This window comes from Microcaecilia unicolor, chromosome 6 (genome assembly GCF_901765095.1).
Source record: "Microcaecilia unicolor chromosome 6, aMicUni1.1, whole genome shotgun sequence".
Classification (NCBI taxonomy): domain Eukaryota; kingdom Metazoa; phylum Chordata; class Amphibia; order Gymnophiona; family Siphonopidae; genus Microcaecilia; species Microcaecilia unicolor.
Window position 1 is genome coordinate 170,860,287 of NC_044036.1, and position 19,480 is coordinate 170,879,766.

General features: G+C 42.1%; 1 protein-coding gene across 5 annotated transcripts in view; it reads right to left on the reverse strand.

Moving 5' to 3' along the window:
• Window positions 1–19,480, reverse strand: part of ATP2B2 (ATPase plasma membrane Ca2+ transporting 2) — a 969,683-nt gene that overhangs the window by 193,287 nt on the left and 756,916 nt on the right. For all 5 annotated transcript variants that reach the window (XM_030205270.1, XM_030205268.1, XM_030205272.1 and 2 more), the window contains one exon: window positions 13,138–13,380. In XM_030205270.1, coding sequence (XP_030061130.1) covers window positions 13,138–13,380 — 243 coding nt within the window. The remainder of the gene's footprint in view (window positions 1–13,137; window positions 13,381–19,480) is intronic.

The window sequence follows — 19,480 nt, forward strand, 5'->3', positions numbered from 1 at the left end:
CCAATAAACCCGAGCGAACAACATACACAACGAGAGGAAAAATAGACTCCGCGACATTCTGGCAACAGATCTATCAGTACGAGTGGACAACAAACGCTGACACCATCCAATTCCTCCAAGAATGGGATGAGCTATGTACAACAACATTAGACAAAATCGCCCCAACCCAAACTAGAACATCACACAGGAAAAAAACAAACCCATGGTTCACCGAAGAGCTGAAAAAACTTAAAACACAAGTCAGGAAACTAGAACGAGCTTGGAACAAAAAGAAAGACGAACAAACACTAAACGACTGGAAACTACTTCGGAGAAAATACAAATACGCCATAAAACAAACAAAAAGACAACACTACAAAACAATAATAGGACCAAATTACAAAGACACACATAAACTCTTCAGCCTTGTGAACAAACTGCTAGATACCACACCAGTTACAAATAACGGTGAAAATATACCAGACGTCGACAACCTTGCGAAGTACTTCAAGGAGAAAATCATACTATTATGACACAAAATACCCGCCAATCCCATAGAATACGCCACTCTTCTAGACTGTCTGGACCCAGAAGAAGGAGCACACCCAGCAGACAGAACCTGGACCGAGTTCGAACCACTACCAGAAGACCTCATCTCTAAAGCTCTCAAAAAATATGCCAAATCCAACTGCAAACTAGACGCATGCCCAAACAGCCTCATGAAATCAGCCCCTCAACAATTCACAATTGACCTAACGAATCATATAAATTACATGCTACAAAATGGACTCTTCCCAAAAGAAAAAGGAAAAATCTTACTCACCCCAATTCCAAAAGATACAAAGAAAAACCTGAGCGAAATTACCAACTACAGACCAGTAGCATCCATACCACTAATAACCAAGTTAACCGAAGGGATGGTAACCAAACAACTCACAAACTATCTAAACAAACACTCAATACTACATGATGCCCAATCCGGATTCCGGTCGAACCATAGCACAGAAACAGTACTAGTCACCCTTATGAACAAATTTAAGCAAATAATAGCAACCGGGAACAATATACTCCTCCTACAATTTGACATGTCAAGCGCCTTTGACATGGTCGACCATGAAATCCTACTACACATACTTGAATACTTCGGCATTGGAGGAAATGTCCTAAGCTGGTTCAAGGGGTTCCTAACCCTGCGCTCGTATCAAGTTACATCACACTCAACCACGTCCAAGGCATGGATACCGGAATGTGGAGTTCCACAAGGATCACCCCTCTCACCAACTATTTTCAACCTAATGATGATCCCCCTAGCAAAACTCCTATCAAACCATAACCTCAATCCACATATATACGCTGATGATGTGACAATATATATCCCCTTCAAACATGACATCAAAGAAATCTCCAACGAAATCAATCAAAGCCTACACATCATGAACACATGGGCAGACACATTCCGTCTAAAATTAAATGCAGAAAAAACTCAATGCCTGGTACTCACCTCCCAACACAACACCAATGAATTCAACGCGATAAACACACCAAACCTAAACCTTCCAATCTCAGAAACGCTAAAAATTCTTGGAGTCACTATCGACCGCCACATAACACTGGAAACCCACGCAAACAACACAACTAAGAAGATGTTCTACTGCATGTGGAAACTGAAAAGGATAAGACCACTCTTCCCAAGATTCGTCTTTCGTAACCTCGTGCAATCCCTCGTCCTCAGCCATCTGGATTACTGCAACTCATTATACGCAGGCGGCAAAGAGCAAACACTGAGGAAACTTCAAACAGCCCAGAACACAGCAGCCAGACTCATCTTCGGAAAACCAAAATATGAAAGGGCAACACCACTACGAGAGAAACTACACTGGCTTCCACTGAAGGAACGCATCACCTTCAAGGTATGCACACTAGTCCACAAGATCATCTACGGCGAAGCCCCAGCCTACATGTCCGAGTTGATTGACCTACCACCCAGAAATGCTAGGAGATCTTCCCGAACATACCTCAACCTCCATTTCCCTACTTTCAAGGGCGTGAAATACAAGACGCTACACGCGTCAACCTTTTCTCACACGAGCACGCAGCTTTGGAACTCACTGCCATGCAACTTAAGAGCGATCCACGAACAAGCATCCTTCCGCAGATTACTGAAGACCCACTTGTTTGAGTCAATCTACGGAAAAAACCAAAACACATAGAGTCTACACTCACTTACATCAATGCATCACACATCCACTCAAGATCTCTCATTCCCCCCAATTCCACATTACTCATACATATACTTACAGGAATAGGTAAACCATGTGCCTAAATGTCTTAACACTACCCTTAAACTTCCTATTATCTCCTCCCAAAGTCTCCCTGTTGATGTCCCATTGTGATATTCCTAATGATAATTTGATTATCATAACTTGTACAATGTAACCCATAACCAATTGGTATCAACTGTATTCTCTGTATTCATATCTTATTGTAAGCCACACTGAGCCCGCAAAGAGGTGGGAAAATGTGGGATACAAATGCAAACAATAAATAAATAAATAAATATTCAGTATTTAACTTTCTAAGGGGCCCTTTTACTAAGGGGTTGCTGTGCAGCAATCTGGAACTATCACTGGCCCACCGCGGTCGCCAGCGGTAGCTCCACCCCGGTGCACGGCATTTCTGGCACCGTCAGAAGTTTTCAAAACCGATTACCACAGGGGGTTACCCATCAGTAATCGGGCAGCACCGCTACCCGGTTACCACTGGGTTAGCATGGGAGACCTCAATGGGTGGCTCAATGGGTAAGTGCCCCCCCCCCTCGAAATGGTTGTGTGGCAAGTGCAAACTTACCAAATGGCCATTTCTTTTTTCCACCTTTTTACCCGCTGCAGTAAAAGAGGACTCTGTGTGCGGCAAAAACTCACGCTGCCACTAGTGCAGTGCCCTTTTTACCGCAGCTTAGTAAAAGAGGCCTAAGTTAATTGGCTAAATTGGATCACATAAAACACAGTCTTAGCTTTATCTTGTTTTACTTATGCAGTTAAGTGTCGAATAACACACTTAACTGGATATAAGATAGCCGGTGGCCTAAACCTAAATATTGAATGTTGGTGCCAGGACATGACCCGGCATTGAATAACAAGGCATAATGGTGACAGCAGCCAAAAAAAATGCTGACCTCCACCAGCTGAATATTTACCCCCAAAAGTTTCAACGGTGTAGTTCTAGAAAGAACAAAAAATATCACCAGTCTATAGCTATTGCCTTTAGCACAAAAAAATACTTGCAAAATCCAGTTCCCGTTCTGTTCAAGAACAAATGTTACAGAGAGAGTGGAACCAAATACTACTTCTGATTAAGAATTCAGTAGGAATTCAGTAATCCTTAAGGGGGTAATTTTAAAAAGTATTTCCAGATGATATAAAATATTCAAAGTAAAACTGTCCAGAGATTATGCACTTAAGCTTATGTTCATACAGCTTCCATACACGCAGGTTTAGGTAACCTGAGAGGAGGTGATCCAAAGGTGGGGTGGGCAGAATGGATTTGTGCTTGTATTATAGAAAATGTGTGCATTGTATGTAAAATTAATTAGGAAATGTGTGTGTGCCAAAAAGTGGGTGTAAATTCCTGCATGTATTTTCCATGAAGTAATTTTCAAAGGGAAAGTATGTGCAATACATTCTTTCACAAAACGTATGTGCACACCGACCACACAGGTCAGGTAGCCTGTTACAAAATTATCCTCTAAATCAGGCTTGTCCAAGTTCAGTCCTCGAGGGCTGCATACAGGTCAGGTTTTCAGGATATCCCCAATGAATATGCATGAGAAGGATTTGCATGTCCACATCTTCCACTGTATGCAGATCTCTCTCATGCATATTTTGTAGGGATATCCTGAAAACATGGTCTGCTTGCAGCCCTTGAGGACTGAATTTGGACAAGCCTGCTCTAAACCATCTGAAGATAGTTCCACTTTTCCAGGGGTGCCACCCACAATACCTGCTCTGGAGCTGGAGGACAGTTAATAATTTTGAGTCAAGAGTGGAATGGATTTCACTGGTACATGTAGGAACCCCTGACAGAATTGTTTAAGAATATACAGAAACACTTATAAGTTCAAGGTTTCATTCTATCCTGATGTTCAAAAATCTCCATCTTACAATGGATCAAATCTTAGTAAATCTTTAATCTGATTCTTCTGTTGGTCCAGCCTTGCACCATGATTTAAATTGGTCCTAACTGACTGTCCACCTGACCTTTCAGTTCATAAAAGAAAGTCAATATTTAATCAAATGTTGCAAATAGCAACCATTTCAAGTTGACAACAGTACATCGCAAAGGTTTTTGTAGGGTAACTTTGAGGGTATGAAAAAGCTGGCCTTATCTCCCTGAGGTTGGGGTGGATGCACAAGGGGAATACCACGATGAATAGAAAGTGTGCTGAGGGATAGTGCATCAAGCATGCAATTGCTTACTGATAAGCTAATTCCCTACTTCTCTCCAATGCTCAATGGGCGGCATGCCAAATAAGGGTGCTCCTCCTGCAGAAAACCCTACGCCAGCTCGGAGCTGCATTAGGGTTGGAGAGGAATGGAGAATCACTCCCCCCACTGGACCACCACTGGGCTGGTGGTCCAGTGGAACCCAGACTCTCCAACCCCGCCCCCCCAGGACATGAGGGCCTAGTGGTCCAGTGCGCACTACACCCCCACCCCTCTCAAGATATACGAGTCTGGTGGTTAGGTCCAACCCAGTGCATCTCAAGATGTACTGGGTAGGGCAGGGTGCCACCACTTTGAGGACAGGCCCAGCAGGAGGAGGGAAGGAGTCCTAGTCCCTCCCTCTTCTTCAAGGTAGGAGGGTTTTGTCCACCTCTAGACCACTGGGGCAAGTCTACTGGGAGGTGTCGTGGCCAGGGGTCCCACTTGACCACCAGGGCTTTATTTATTTTGGGGGTGGGGTCCACCAGACCACCAGGCCCTCACATCCTTGAGGAGGGTCTGGGGTCCACTGGACCACCAGGCCCTCCTGTATTTGAGAGGTGGGGGGGGGTCCTGGAGTCCATCAGACTACCAAGGCTCAAAGTTTGACTGGTCAGTAGATTTTTTTTTTGACAGGTCAGGGCTCTCCTATGATTTCTCTGGATATGAACTCAAGAGCTATGCTTAACACACAGCTCTTGAGTGCAGGCCTAGGCACAATCCTCTCAGTTGTCCCTCATGCTCAACGCTATGACCGCAGTTAAATTTCATGTCATTGGCATTGAGCAAGATGGAACTGCTCAGACGAACCGATCAGGTGGAATTTCTCCGGCGCTGTTCGGAAAAGCACCAGAGTTTTGATCATCTGCACCTTAGAGTACACTATAAGAAGAACTAATACTATTTGGATGAGAGCACAGAAACCCTGTTGCCACTCAACTATAAGAGAGAGAGACACACACACACATTAAAGTCTAAAAATCACTACAGTGAACCAGACACATTTACACGTATTTCAAATGTTATGGAATAGTTGCTTCTTTTTAATTGGTTGAACTTCTGAATACTGAGAACTGAGATTATTGAGAATATTGGACTGCATTGAGAGCTGTTTAAGCTGTTTTCAACCCAGAAAAGTGTTTTTATTTTATTTTTATTATTTTTATGTGTTTAGATTTTACCTCCCTACTCGGGGCTATCCTGCTGACGATTTCTGGGCGGGGTCATGTGACCCACGAAACTCCGCCTTCAATCAAAAAAGCAAGTTGTACTTTTCTATTTAAACTGAATAGCTGTGGCGCTCGTGCTGCTGAGAACTGAGACTATTGAGAATATTGGACTGCATTGAGAGCTGTTTAAGCTGTTTTCAACCCAGAAAAGTGTTTTTATTTTGTTTTTATTATTTTTATGTGTTTAGATTTTACCTCCCTACTCGGGGCTATCCTGCTGACGATTTCTGGGCGGGGTCACGTGACCCGCGAAACTCCGCCTTCAATCAAAAAAGCAAGTTGTACTTTTCTATTTAAACTGAATAGCTGCGGCGCTCGTGCCGCTGCGGCGCGTGCGTCGGGTGCGCGCCAGAGGAGCGCACCTGAGGAGCAGGTGCGCTCCTTAGATGTGCTCCTTGGGGTGTGCGACGCTGGGATATATAGCTGTTTTCTGGCCCTTTGGTGAAGCTTTTTCGCTTGTCTCTTTTCTTGGAACAATATTCATTCTTTTTGAGCTTTAGGAATTAAATTAGGAAAGTTAAGTTATGTAGAGGCTAAGGCCTTGGCTCCTAATGAACTAATGATGTTCCCTATTTTTCTTCTGCTGATTCTCTGGAATACTAACCCACTGCCTCTGATAACATCTAAAGGTTTGCAGGATTTAGCATATATTCCAGTACATTGGAGTTGGCGTACTAATCAGAGACCTGCCTATTCTAGTAGGTCTAATAGCTCATGCTATCTAACATCTGTTGCACTATCTAATAACAGAGTCCCCGATATCACCCCTCCTTTTTCTTCGCTGTCCACAGCTTTAATTAATTGTAGATCTCTCAAGAGTAAGTTCTCCTATATTTTAGATCTCTGTAAACTGCATCAGCTTGATTTATTTGCTATTACCTTTTTCAATGTTTACCCCCAGGGTATTCAGTTAGCTATTCGTCATGTACAGGGAGAAAAGGTGCTGGATTGGCTATAATATTTAAGTCTGATTTAAAGGTTCAGGAAATCAATGATCATAGACTCTCACACCCTGAACTTCTACTGCTAAAATCCAGTACAGCTAGTTCCATTTTTCATGTACTACTGTACTAATGTGCCCCTTCCACTACAGCAGTTGGGTGGGATCACATATATCAATCCCTTGCAGATGCCACAATTAGGTTTTCAAATCTTATAATACTCGGTGATTTTAATGTCCATATAGATGACCAATCTAATCCACATTCAGTAAAATTTTTTAATTTTTTACGGGATATTAATCTTATACAACATGTGGATGGATCAACTCACACTGCTGGACATACACTAGATTTGATAATAACACATAAATTGGATGAAGTCAGATGTTCAAAAATTGTATTAACTCCGGTATCATGGTCTGATCATTATCTTCTTCAATTTTACTTATCTGTACCACAGTTGTTATATAATACCAATTCCACCTATACTAAAACAAGGAGTCTACAAAAAATTGACTCGTCATCTTTACCTTCTCTAGCGGATAAGTTTCCATTAAATTTTGATACACTTTCTATAGATGATCAAATTGGAACATGGAATCAAGTTCTATCTGCAGCTCTTGAAGATATTGCACCAGAAAGAATAATTAATAAAAATACAAAACGGTTTCAACCATGGTACCATCCAGGATTAAAATTATCTAAACAACAGATACGTAGAGCTGAACGCCAATGGCGGAAGCACAGAACTATAGAACTTAAACAGAAATGTAAGCAGTGTCAAAAATATTATTTAACACAACTAAAAGCTGCTAAAACTACTTATTTCTCTAAAGAAATAAAGGAAGCTGCTAGTTCACAGAAAAAGTTATTCCATATTATGAAACGCTTGACAACTACGACTAGTGAAAATAGAGAATCACCTGCTCTTGATTCTGAAACTCTGGCAACGTTTTTCAGCTCTAAAATTGAAAATCTAAGAGCCCAATTCCCAAGGGTATCAGGGATCAGTCATATTGACAAACTCCCCAAATTCACAACTAATCGTACCCTGGCAGGACTTTGAACTCCCATCTATGGAATCACTGCACACTTTAGTCGCAGGTCTTTCACCCACTTACAGTTCCTTGGATCCTATACCATCAGCATGGTTGAAAAATCACACGCTAGAAATTCAACAGTTTATGTATTTAATCATCGTACAGAGTCTTTCTGAAGGGGTAGTCCCTGCTACTCTGAAAGAGGCGCTAGTAAAGCCTATTCTGAAGAAGCCCTCATTAGATCCTTTAACACCCAACAATTATAGACCAGTTTCTAATCTTCCGTTCCTATCCAAAGTGATAGAGACAATAGTGTTCAGACAATTGCAAACATATGTGGATTCCAAAAATTTGTTGCATCCTAGACAATCGGGCTTTAGGAAAGGCCATAGCACAGAGACTATCCTGACTTCGCTGTTAAGTGAGATTCATGCAAAATTAGAGCATGGCTGTATTGCCTTGGTTGTTTCACTTGACCTATCTGCAGCTTTTGATTTAATTAATCATAAACTACTTCTTGACAGATTAGGTGAGATTGGTCTTTCAGGGACAATTATGAAATGGTTTATATCCTTTCTTACCGAACGTTCATTTAAAGTAGTTCAACAGCAATCGTCCTCTACAACATACAATCTACCATGTGGGGTTCCACAGGGATCGGTCCTGTCCCCATTACTGTTTAATCTATATGTTAGTCCTTTGGCACTCCTCATTCAAACAATGGGTATTAGTTTTTATTCATATGCGGATGATTTCCTTCTTATTCATTATGTTAAACCATCTAATATGGACCTTACACCGCTTCAAATCTGTCTGGATAAAGTGGAAGATTGGCTCACAACATATCAATTAGTCTTAAATCCAGATAAGACTATAACATCTTGGATAGTGGGACAGGGCACATGTCCAGCAGTGGTACCTATGCTATTTGGCCAGAACATCCCTACAGTTAAATCCTTTAGATACCTCGGGGTTATAATCGATTCTGCTCTGACTTTTGAGGAATAAATATCCGATGTTGTGAAAAAATCTTTCTTCCATCTTAGGAGACTTCGGTCAGTTAGGAATTCAATTAGTAAGGATTCCCTTAAAACATTGACATCTGCTTATATTACCTCACGCTTAGATTATTGTAATATCATATATGCAGAGATCACTCAAGCTAGCTTGAAACGACTACAAAGAATACAGAATACAGCGGCACGTATGATTTGTAGAGCCCGGAGGGATGACAGAGTAACACCTCTACTACATCAACTTCATTGGCTTCCGGTTGAAGCAAGAGTTAAGTTTAAAGCCTTAGCTTTGACCCATAAGGCTTTTTATACACTAAACCCTGACTATCTGTCAAATTTAACTATTCCTTACACTGCCACACGAACCCTTAGATCCCTAACAGACAACAGGTTAATGATTCCTCCTCTCGCTAGGGCTAGATGGGAATCTACACGGAACTCGGCTTTTTTCTATTTGTCCCCCTCTCTTTGGAATTTATTTATTTATTTATTTGTTGCTTATATCCCACATTTTCCCACTCGTGCAGGCTCAATGTGGCTTACAGTAAGTTAAATAAAAGTACAAACTTAAAGGTTATGCAAGCATCTAACAGAGTGAACTAGATAGGGAAGGGGACAAGGATACATTAATCAACATTGCAAGTTGAGGGGTAAGTCTTAGCAAAGAGGAATGTCTTTAACAACTTCTTAAAAAGGCCATGGTCTTCTTGAGTTTTAAGGTGATGAGGTAACATATTCCAGTGTTTGGGACTCCAGTAACGGAAGGACGAGGCAAAGATTTTCTTGTACTTTACTCCCTTACAGTTCGGAAAATGAAGGTGGAGATAGGACCGAGCGGCAGGGTTGGCATTTCTAGGCGGAAGGTCAATCAAGGGGAGCATGTATTCCGGTGCAGTCCCATAGATGATATGGCCTTCCAAAAGAGATCAGACTTGAGAAATCTTACTTTCATTTTCGGAAACTTTTGAAAACCTTCTATTTTATCAATTATGTAGAACAGAATTTAGAATAATGGAAGAAAGGTTATAAATGGGTACTGTATCTGTAATGTATATTAAATCAAAACTGTACTGTTTATGTTTGTGTAGATCATATTATGTACTTAATCCTGTATTTGCGGTGCTTTCCTGTACACTAAATCATGAGTTATACTGTTTTCATCTTATGTAGCTAGTTTGTGGTTTTGCTGTGCTTTCCTGTAACAATTGGAGTTCTAATGTTTGTCCAACCTGTACATATTGTATTGTTTCTTTTATTTTATAAATTGTAAACCGTTCTGTCTTGCAGTAGCAATAAGATACGGTATATAAATTGGCGTAAATAAATAAAAATAAATAAATAAAAATTCATACTTTTTCTCAGTATCAGAGTTTTGGCCTTACTCTGCAATGCTACCCCTCAGGTCTTAAAGGTTTGTAAATATCCCTACAGAAAGTGAAAAAACATCTCCAAAAGTCATGGATACCGTGATATTTTGTCACTTACCTTTAGGTTATTTTACTTGATAAACCACCTTTTGGACAAACAGCATAACTCTTTTTTTTTGTGTGGATTTACCTTTCCCCATTAATTTCTCCTCTCTTACCCTTGTGAGTTTCATCCTTTACCGTTAGACCAATGTTCCAGTATCCTAGTCCCTTCTTCCTAATTTCCTTTCATGTTTCTATCTCAGTGCAAAGACTTTTTGTTATAACTAATCTCAATGGAGTAAGGAAACCGAACAAAAGACAACTTTCCTTACCCAGAAGAAAGAAACAGGAAGCCTCTATCTTGCTTCTCTCTCTTCCTTCTCTTTTCCTCCTAGTCAATGCATACTAATTTTCATGAACATTTACAGTGTTTTCCCTTTTAGACAAATGCTCCTCCTGTTCCTTTGGACTTCTAAATCAGTAAAAACAGCAACTGGGATATTTTCCCATTTTGTATCTTTCCTTAACTCTTCAGAAACAGTCATAACACATTGCAGGCATTAAGATATATGTCTGTTTAATTATTACGTGCGCAGTTATTGTGAACCGCTTAGTACATGGGAAAGAACAATATAGAAACTGTGAAGTAAATAAAAAAACACATACATAACAATCCATAACAAGGGGGCATATACCTTTGCTCTTTTTGGAATTATTTTACTATTCATTTGCTGTTGTGTTCTATAAATTACTAATTATGTCATATGTTGGGTTATATCCCATTTAGAATTGCAGATGGGTGGGTCAAAATGGTTTAAAATAAACTTCATCCTCTGTTTTCTTGCGAAACAAAGCACTCTTGTAGAGGATGAAGTTTGTACTCTCAGGGCAAGAAAGCAAAGCCTGACGACGTATATAACAGCGCTGCTTGGACACCAGCTGGCAGCTGTAGTTCAACGTCTGTCCGTTGTCTACAAGCAGCAGGATTGAGCACAGCCATGCTTAACAGACACTAAATCCAGGGGCCGGAAGAGATAAGTGAATCATTTTGCATGAGACAGACGGTTGTTAGTATCTAGTACAGGCTTGCTTAGAGCTAGTGAATTAGTTTGGATAACAAGTTGGGGTACTTTTTCTCACAGTAGTTGTTGGTGTTTCTTTGAACGGGTTCTTTTGAGAAACCAATGATTTTTCTCTGAGAGTTTTTTTACATCGGTTTGTTTTTTTTTACCCAGTTGAATAATAATATTGGGACCAGTGATAAATCTTGTTCCAAATATAGCAAAGGAGGAACTAGTCTGTTTAGAATTGCCTGGCTTGGAAGCTTTGAGGTCTGTGGTTAATAGATTATTTATTTTTACACACTGAGAGAAACAACCAAAATTCTAACTGGTTTAGATAATCATTAGTAATTGTACTAATTACCAGTTGGTCACCGTTGGTATTATTTAAAATAAACTCTGCAGTTATGTGTTCTAAACCTCTGCTACTGTTGAATGATGACTGGAACTTCCTCTACCCAGGGGTTGTGAAATGAATAAATGCAGCATTCGTAGTGCCAACCAGGAGAAGAAGATCTGACCAGGGAACTGCACACAGCTGTTCTACAAGGCGATACAAGTACTCTCAACCAGCCATCAGGCCAAACTGCTTTTCTTCTTCATCCTTGTACTGCAGGGATTCTGAAACCGGCCTTCGGGACATACTCAGTAAGTCAGGTTTTCAAGATACCCACAATGAATATACAGGAGATACATTTGCGTACATTACCATTATCTCTATTGTATGCAAATACATCTCATTAATATTCATTGTGGATATCCTGAAAACCTGACTAGCTGGGTGTGTCACGAGGACTGGGTTGAAACCCTGCTCTACTTTATAGAAGCACAGAAACATGACGGCAGATAAGGGCCAAGTGGCCCATCCAGTCTGCCCATCCTCCGTAATCACTAACTCTTCCTTTCCTAAGGGATCTCACATGCCTGTCCCACGCTTTCTTAAATTCTGACACAGTCCTTGTCTCCACAACCTCCACCAGGAGACCATTCCATGCATCCATCACCCTTTCAGTGAAAGAGTATTTTCTTAGATTCCTCCTAAGTCTATTTCCTCTTAACTTCATCGTATGCCCCCTCATTCCAGAGTTTCCCTTCATTTGAAAAAGGCTCACCTCCTGTATATTGATGCCACTGAGGTATTTAAAGATCTCTATCATATCCCCTCTCTCTCGCCTCTCTTCCAGTGTATACATGTTGAGGTTCCTAAGCCTGTCCCTATATGTTTTAAGACAGACACTGCTTAGTAATTTTGTAGCAGCCCTCTGGACCGACTCCATCCTGTTTATATCTTTCTGTAGGTGTGGTCTCCAGAATTGCATGCAGTACTCTAAATGGGGCCTCACCAGAGACTTATACAATGGCACTATCACCTCTTTTTTCCTGCTGGTCATCCCTCTCTTTATGCACCCAAGCATCTTTCTGGCTTTGGCCATAGCCTTTTCTACCTGTTTGGCCGCCTTAAGGTCATCAGACACAATCACCCCCGTCCCGCTCTTCTTTCGTACACAGAAGAACTTCACTCCCTATAATGTACTGTTCCCTTAGATTCTTGTATGCAAGTGCATGACCCTTAGCATTAAATCTTAGCTGCCAATTATTGGACCATTCTTCGCTAGACCATTCTTCAAGCTTTGCTAGATCCTTCTTCATACCATCCACACCCTCTGGGACTGTGAGAATTAAAGGGGAAGTTATCAGTGTTAAGTTGGGTTATTTTATCAAAAGTTAGGTTATTTTAGCACAGGGTCATATTTTATGCAATAAGGCCCTGTGCTAAAACAACCCACTTTTGGTAAAATAATCCAAGTTGTGGTAAAATAACCCAACTTAACCGTAGCCTCTGTTGATAACTTTCTCTCTAAATAAGCCAGGACGAATTCTCTCCTACCACTGCTTTTGATAAAACTGGATATTAAAATATTAGCAGCACTGCTTCCAAAATCAGTCATGAATGCCTGACACATTATTACCGATGACTTACCAGGACTTTTGTTGTGTATGCACTGTTGATGGCAATGGCATTAACCAGTATATCTAGAGTTTTAGATGGTAAAGAATCTGGTTCTGGAATCTCTTTATAGTGAACATCTCCCACATAGGCCTGTACCACCGTCATCCTGTTGGTTGTTAATGTCCCGGTCTTGTCGGAGCAGATAGCAGTGGCATTTCCCATGGTTTCACAAGCATCCAAATGACGCACCAAATTGTTATCCTTCATCATTTTCTGGGAGGAAATAAATATAATTCAAAAATTACTTTAACGTTAGCATAAAATTTGTGCTTTACAGGATACATATGAGAGATTTGAATTTAGCTCACAGCTTTTTAGCAGTAGATCAAGGCAAGTTCCATTCAGGTACAGTAGGTATTTTTCTGTACCCAGAGGGCTTATAATCTAAGGTCCCAATATGCAAAGGATTTATGCTCCTAACTTTTGAGTTATGCTTATTAAATTATCCTATTTGTAAATTGACTAGGACTGAGTGCATAACATTATATCAAAGGGGCCCTTTTACTAAAGTGTGTTAGATTTTGCAGTTACCACACCCAAACACAATAAAATAATAGGCAGTAAGTGCAAATTTAACACAGCAACTATTGTGGGGCTTGCCCAGCATATCATTTGTAGGCACAGCATTAAAATGTTATTAGCACATGGTACCCTGATTTCAATTAACACAAATGCATTAGCACCTCTATTTAGGAGGTATTAAGGGGACCCAAGCTAACTGCACAATTGTCAGCACATGGCATGTGTCATGTGTTAATGCACTATACTCTCCATGTTCATTCTCTACCTATGCCCCATCTAGTTACCACCACCTAACATAAAATTCTCCAATGCATGAATTAGTACACGCTTCCAGTTAAAATAATACAAAACCAGATGTGCACTAATTTGCTAATTAAAAGCCTGTCACACTTTTGAACAAGGGCCCAAAATCTCACTAAACTGCTAAGTTTAGGAGCAAAAGGAGCTGACAAAGTTAGGAGCTTAGCACTTGTTTTCTGTCAAGACCCGCGAGACTACTGCAGGAAGTCTTGGCCGCCATTTTAAAAACACGGCAGCAGCACAGCGGGCAGTAAAGAACATGCCTCACCTCCCCCCCCCCCCCCCCCGCAGAGGCCACCAGACTACCAGGACCCCTCAGGTAGGATCGGAGCAGTGGGGGTGTCGGCTGCGGCAGCAGGGGTGGCAGTGGGCAGCGGCTGGGCAGGGGGCCCTGACCACTCTCAGTGCCCAGAGGCCCAGATCACCCACAGTCTGCCCCTACATAAATCTATTGAAATGAATGAGAAGCCTAAATTTTACAAGCGCTCCACATTAAGATTAATTTTCAGCTGAAATTTATGTTCCTAAATTTATCTGAAAATAGGACCCAAATATAGGAGCCTAACAGGAGCACAAATGATAGGAGCTTAGCTTTTTTTGAATATCAAGCCCTAAGTTTATCCCTGAGACAATGCAGAGCTAATTGACTTGTCTAAGATCAAAAATAGCATCAATGAGATTTGATCCCTGGCTTCTCTTTTCTCAACCCACAGCTTTAATCTTTAGACTACTTCTCCACTTATACTGTATGTCTATGACAAATATATTTAGGGATCCTTTTACAAAGATGTGCTAAAAAGTGTCCTGCACAGCTTTGAGGGCAAGGTTTTCCTATGCACCCTGGTCACTTCTTAGCACGTTTGCCAAAAAGCCGAATTTCTATTTATGGCAATTTTGGCCAGGCACAACATCCAAAGTTAGTGCCTGGCCATTTACCATGTAAGCCCTTACTGCCTCCTATTTACTTGGCCCATGTGGCTGCGCTGCTGATTACCGTCGGGAATGTTCCCCACGGTACAAAAATAGAAAATTATCTTCTACCGTGGTAAACTGCATTCACCACCTTTAGAACTACTGCCAGGCTCCTGTGCTACCCTGGCCTTTGTAAAAGGGCCTCTTAGTAAATCAGACTCATAAATAATTGTCTGCCACATTAGCAATTAATGGAGCCCTTCTATCAAGCTGTGTTACGCGCTAACACATGCCTAACACAGCAAAACTGGCCTATTGCTGGACACGCTAAAAGAGTTAGGCTGCAAGGTTCCACATTAGGAGTCACCGCCCTGAAAAGGAATCTAGGTATCATCGTTGATGATACGTTGAAACCCTTTGCTCAATGTGCAAAGGCGTCTAAGAAAACAAATAGAATTTTAGGAATTGTTAGAAAAGAAATAGAAAACAAGACTGGGAATATTACAATGCCTTTTTATCACTTCATGGTTCAACTGCACCAAGAATACTGTGTGAAATTCCGGTCACCGCATCTCAAAAAAGATATAGCGGAATTAGAAAAGGTACAGAGAAGGGCAGGCGAAAATGATAAAGGGAGTGGGACGACTTTTCTATTAGAAAAGGGTAAAGTGACTAGGGCTTTTCAGCTTAGAGAAGAGATGGCTGAGGGGACATGATAGAGGTCTATAAAATATTGAGTGGTGTGGAATGGAAAGACATGAATCACTTGTTTACTCTTTCCAAAAATACTAGGACTATGGGGCATAAAATGAAGCTACTAAGTAGTAAATTTAAAACACATAGGAGAAAATATTTCTTCACTCAGCATGTAATTAAACTCTGGAATTCATTGCCAGAGAATGTGGTAAAAGCAGTTAGCCCAGCAGGGGTTAAAAAAAGTTTGGATAATTTCTTTAAAGAAAAGTCTATAAGCTATTATTAAGTTGGACTTGGGAAAATCCACTGCTTATTTCTAGGGTAAGCGGCATCAAATCTGTTTTACTCTTTTGGGATCTTGCCGGCTACTTTTGGACCTGGATTGGCCAATGTTAGAAACAGGATACTGGCCTTGATGGTCCTTCGGTCTGTTCTAGTATGGCAACACTTAAGTTTTTATATTCTTAGTATTGTCATTTGTACACGCTAAGCACAACACAACATCCTCTTTTTTTTTTGCCCGCGTGGAACACTTCAGAGAGGGGAGGTATCCAGGTTAGCCACAGGTAGCGTGTGAGAATTGCTACTGCTGCTGACAGTAACCTTTTGACAGAAATCTTTGTGAAGGTAGATGGGGGCAGGGGAACGATTCTCACTGGCAGAGAAATGCATGGGTTGAGGGTGGAGGGGAGGAAAGGAAAGGAAAGAGGTGCTGCAGAGAAATGCATGGGGTGGAGGGGAGAGATGGGAAGAAATGAGGTGCTGCACATGGGGGAAAGAAGACAAAGAAGGTTAATTGTTGGATGTGGTGGGAGGGAGAGATGCATGGGGTATGGGTTTAGAGAGGTGGGAGAATTTCTGGGGGTGGGGTGGGAGAGATGCTGCATGAGTTTGGTGAGGGAGATTTCTTGGAGGTGGGATGGGGAGAGAGGGAGACATGTTGGACATAGGGGTGATGGGGTGGAGGGAAGGGATAAATGCACAGGGAAAGAGTGGGAGAAGTGTTGGACATTGAGGTGGGAGTTTAAAAGGGAGAAAGGGAGAGATGCTGCATGGGGAGGAGGGAGGAAGAAAGAGATGTTAGACTTGGGGACGAGAGAGAGATGTGGACAGTGAGAGAAAGGGAGGAGGGAAGAGAGGTTGGACATTAGGGTGGAGGAGAGGAAGGGAGAGATATGCACAGGAGGGGGAAGGGAGAAAGAGGAAGATTTTGGATCCAGGGACAGAAAAGAGTGAGGGAAATATTGGATAACTGGAGGGAAGGAAGAAAGAGAGGGAGAAATGCTGGATCATGGGGGAGGGATAGGAGGGAAAAAGAAGGGACAGGGCGATGTCAGGCTACAAGGGTGGGGAAGGGAGAAAGAAGGAGAAGATGCTGGGCTACAAGAGTGGAAGGAGGAAGATGCTGAAAATGGTGAAACTATGTGGGAGAGGCCAAACTGGGGGGGGGGGGGGTGGCAAGGAAATGAATGAGAGGAGGATAGTGATTACAAGGGGGTAGAAATATGATATGCGGAGTTGATTAAAGATGAAAGGGAATGGAAGGCTGGGGGAAGGAGTGAGATGGGTAATGAGAGAACTAGTAGATGAGAGGAGATAGAATTCGATAGGTAGATGAAAAGTAAAAAGGAAAGGGATGAGAAAGAGGATGAAATTTGAGGGAAGAGAGAGGCAGTAAAGAAAAAGAGAGGAAAGAGCTAAAAAAGAAAGATCAGTATGTCAAACATAGGTGTAGTGAGGGAATGGAACAAGACAGGAGAGAGGAGAAAAGACATATGGACAGCAGCTGCTAGAAGAAGGATTAGTAGAAGAAAGACAGAAAAGCAGAAAAGAGAAACTGGAACCAACATGATGGAAAAACAAAATGTTCAGACAACAAAGGTAGAAAAAAAGCATTTTTATTTTTAATGTATTCAATGGAATATGTTAGTTTTGGGAGATGTGCATAGCAAATGTCTTTGTATTGTGTTCACTAGTAAAGGAAATGCGTTTCTGTTTTTATTTCACTAGTGTTCCAGTATATGCCCAGTTTAACTTCTTGGGGTTCCCAGTTCAATTTTTGTGATCCCTTGTTCTGCATTTGGTGAGGGTCTGTCGGTATTATAGTAATCAAAATTGCAAGGTATACGTGGAGGGGCATAATTGAACGAAAATGTCTATCTCCATGGGCGTTTATCTCCGAGAACGGGTCCGTGAAGGGGCGGACCGAACCGTATTTTCGAAAAAAACAGACGTCCATGTTTTATTCGACAATTTGTGAGCTGGGCGTTTTTGTTTTTCAGTGATAATGGAAAATGAAAGCGCTCAGCTCAAAAACGAATAAATCCAAGGCATTTGTTCGTGGGAGGGGCCAGGAGTCGTAGTGCACTGGTCCCCCTCACATGCCAGGACACCAACCGGGCACCCTAGGGGGCACTTTTACAAAAAAAAAAAAAAAAGGTAAAAGAGCTCCCAGGTGCATAGCACCCTTCCCTTGTGTGTTGAGCCCCCCAAATCCCCCTCAAAATCCACTGCCCACAAGTCTACACCATTACTATAGCCCTAAGGGGTGAAGGGGGGGCACCTACATGTGGGTACAGTGGGTTTGGGGGGGTTGGACGACTAAGCATTAAGCAGCACAATTGTAACAGGTAGGGGGGGATGGGCCTGGGTCCACCTGCCTGAAGTCCATTGCACCCCCTAACAACTGCTCCAGGGACCTGCATACTGCTGCCAGGGAGGTGGGTATGACATGTGAGGGTGAAAATAAAAAGTTGTGAAACATCATTTTTTGTGGTGGGAGGGGGTTAGTGACCACTGGGGGAGTCAGGGGAGGTCATCCCCGATTCCCTCTGGGGGTAATCTGGTCATTTAGGGCACTTTTTGGGGCCTTATTCGTGGAAAAAACAGGGTCCAGGAAAAGTGCCCTAAATTCTAGCTACAAACGCATACTTTTTTTCCATTATCGGCGAAAGGCGCCCATCTCTCCTCGGCCGATAACCACGCCCCAGTTCCACCTTCGCCACGCCTCCGACACTCCCCCGTCAACTTTGTATGCTTCCGCGATGGAGTGCAGTTGAAAACGTCCAAAATCGGCTTTCCATTATACCGATTTATTCGTTTTTGTGAGATAAACGTCTATCTCCCGATTTGGGTCGAAATCTAGGCGTTTTTCTCTTTCAATTATAAGGTGGATTGTAACATAGTAGATGACGGCAGAAAAAGACCTGCATGGTCCATCCAGTCTGCCCAACAAGATAAACTCATATGTGTATACCTTACCTTGATTTGTACCTGCCTTTTTCAGGACACAGGCTGTTCAAGTCTGCCCAGCAGTATTTCCCGCCTCCCAACCACCAGTCCCGCCTCCTATCACCGGCTCTGGCACAGACCGTATAAGTCTGCCCTCCACTATCCTCGCCTCCCAACCACCAACCTCTCTTCCCCCACCTGCTCCGCCACCCAATTTCGGCTAAGCTTCTGAGGATCCCTTCCTACTGCATAGGATTCCTTTATGCATATCCCACGCATGTTTGAATTCCGTTACCGTTTTCATCTCCACCACCTCCCGCAGGAGGGCATTCCAAGCATCCACCACCCTCTCCGTGAAAAAATACTTCCTGACATCTTTTTTGAGTCTGCCCCCCTTCAATCTCATTTCATGTCCTCTCGTTCTACCGCCTTCCCATCTCCGGAAAAGATTTGTTTGCGGATTAATACCTTTCAAGTATTTGAACGTCTGTGTCATATCACCCCTGTTCCTCCTTTCCTCCAGGGTATACATGTTCAGGTCAGCAAGTCTCTGCTCATACGTCTTGGAACGCAAATCCCATACCATTCTCATAGCTTTTCTTTGCACCGCTTCCATTTTTTTAACATCCTTCGCAAGGTACGGCCTCCAAAA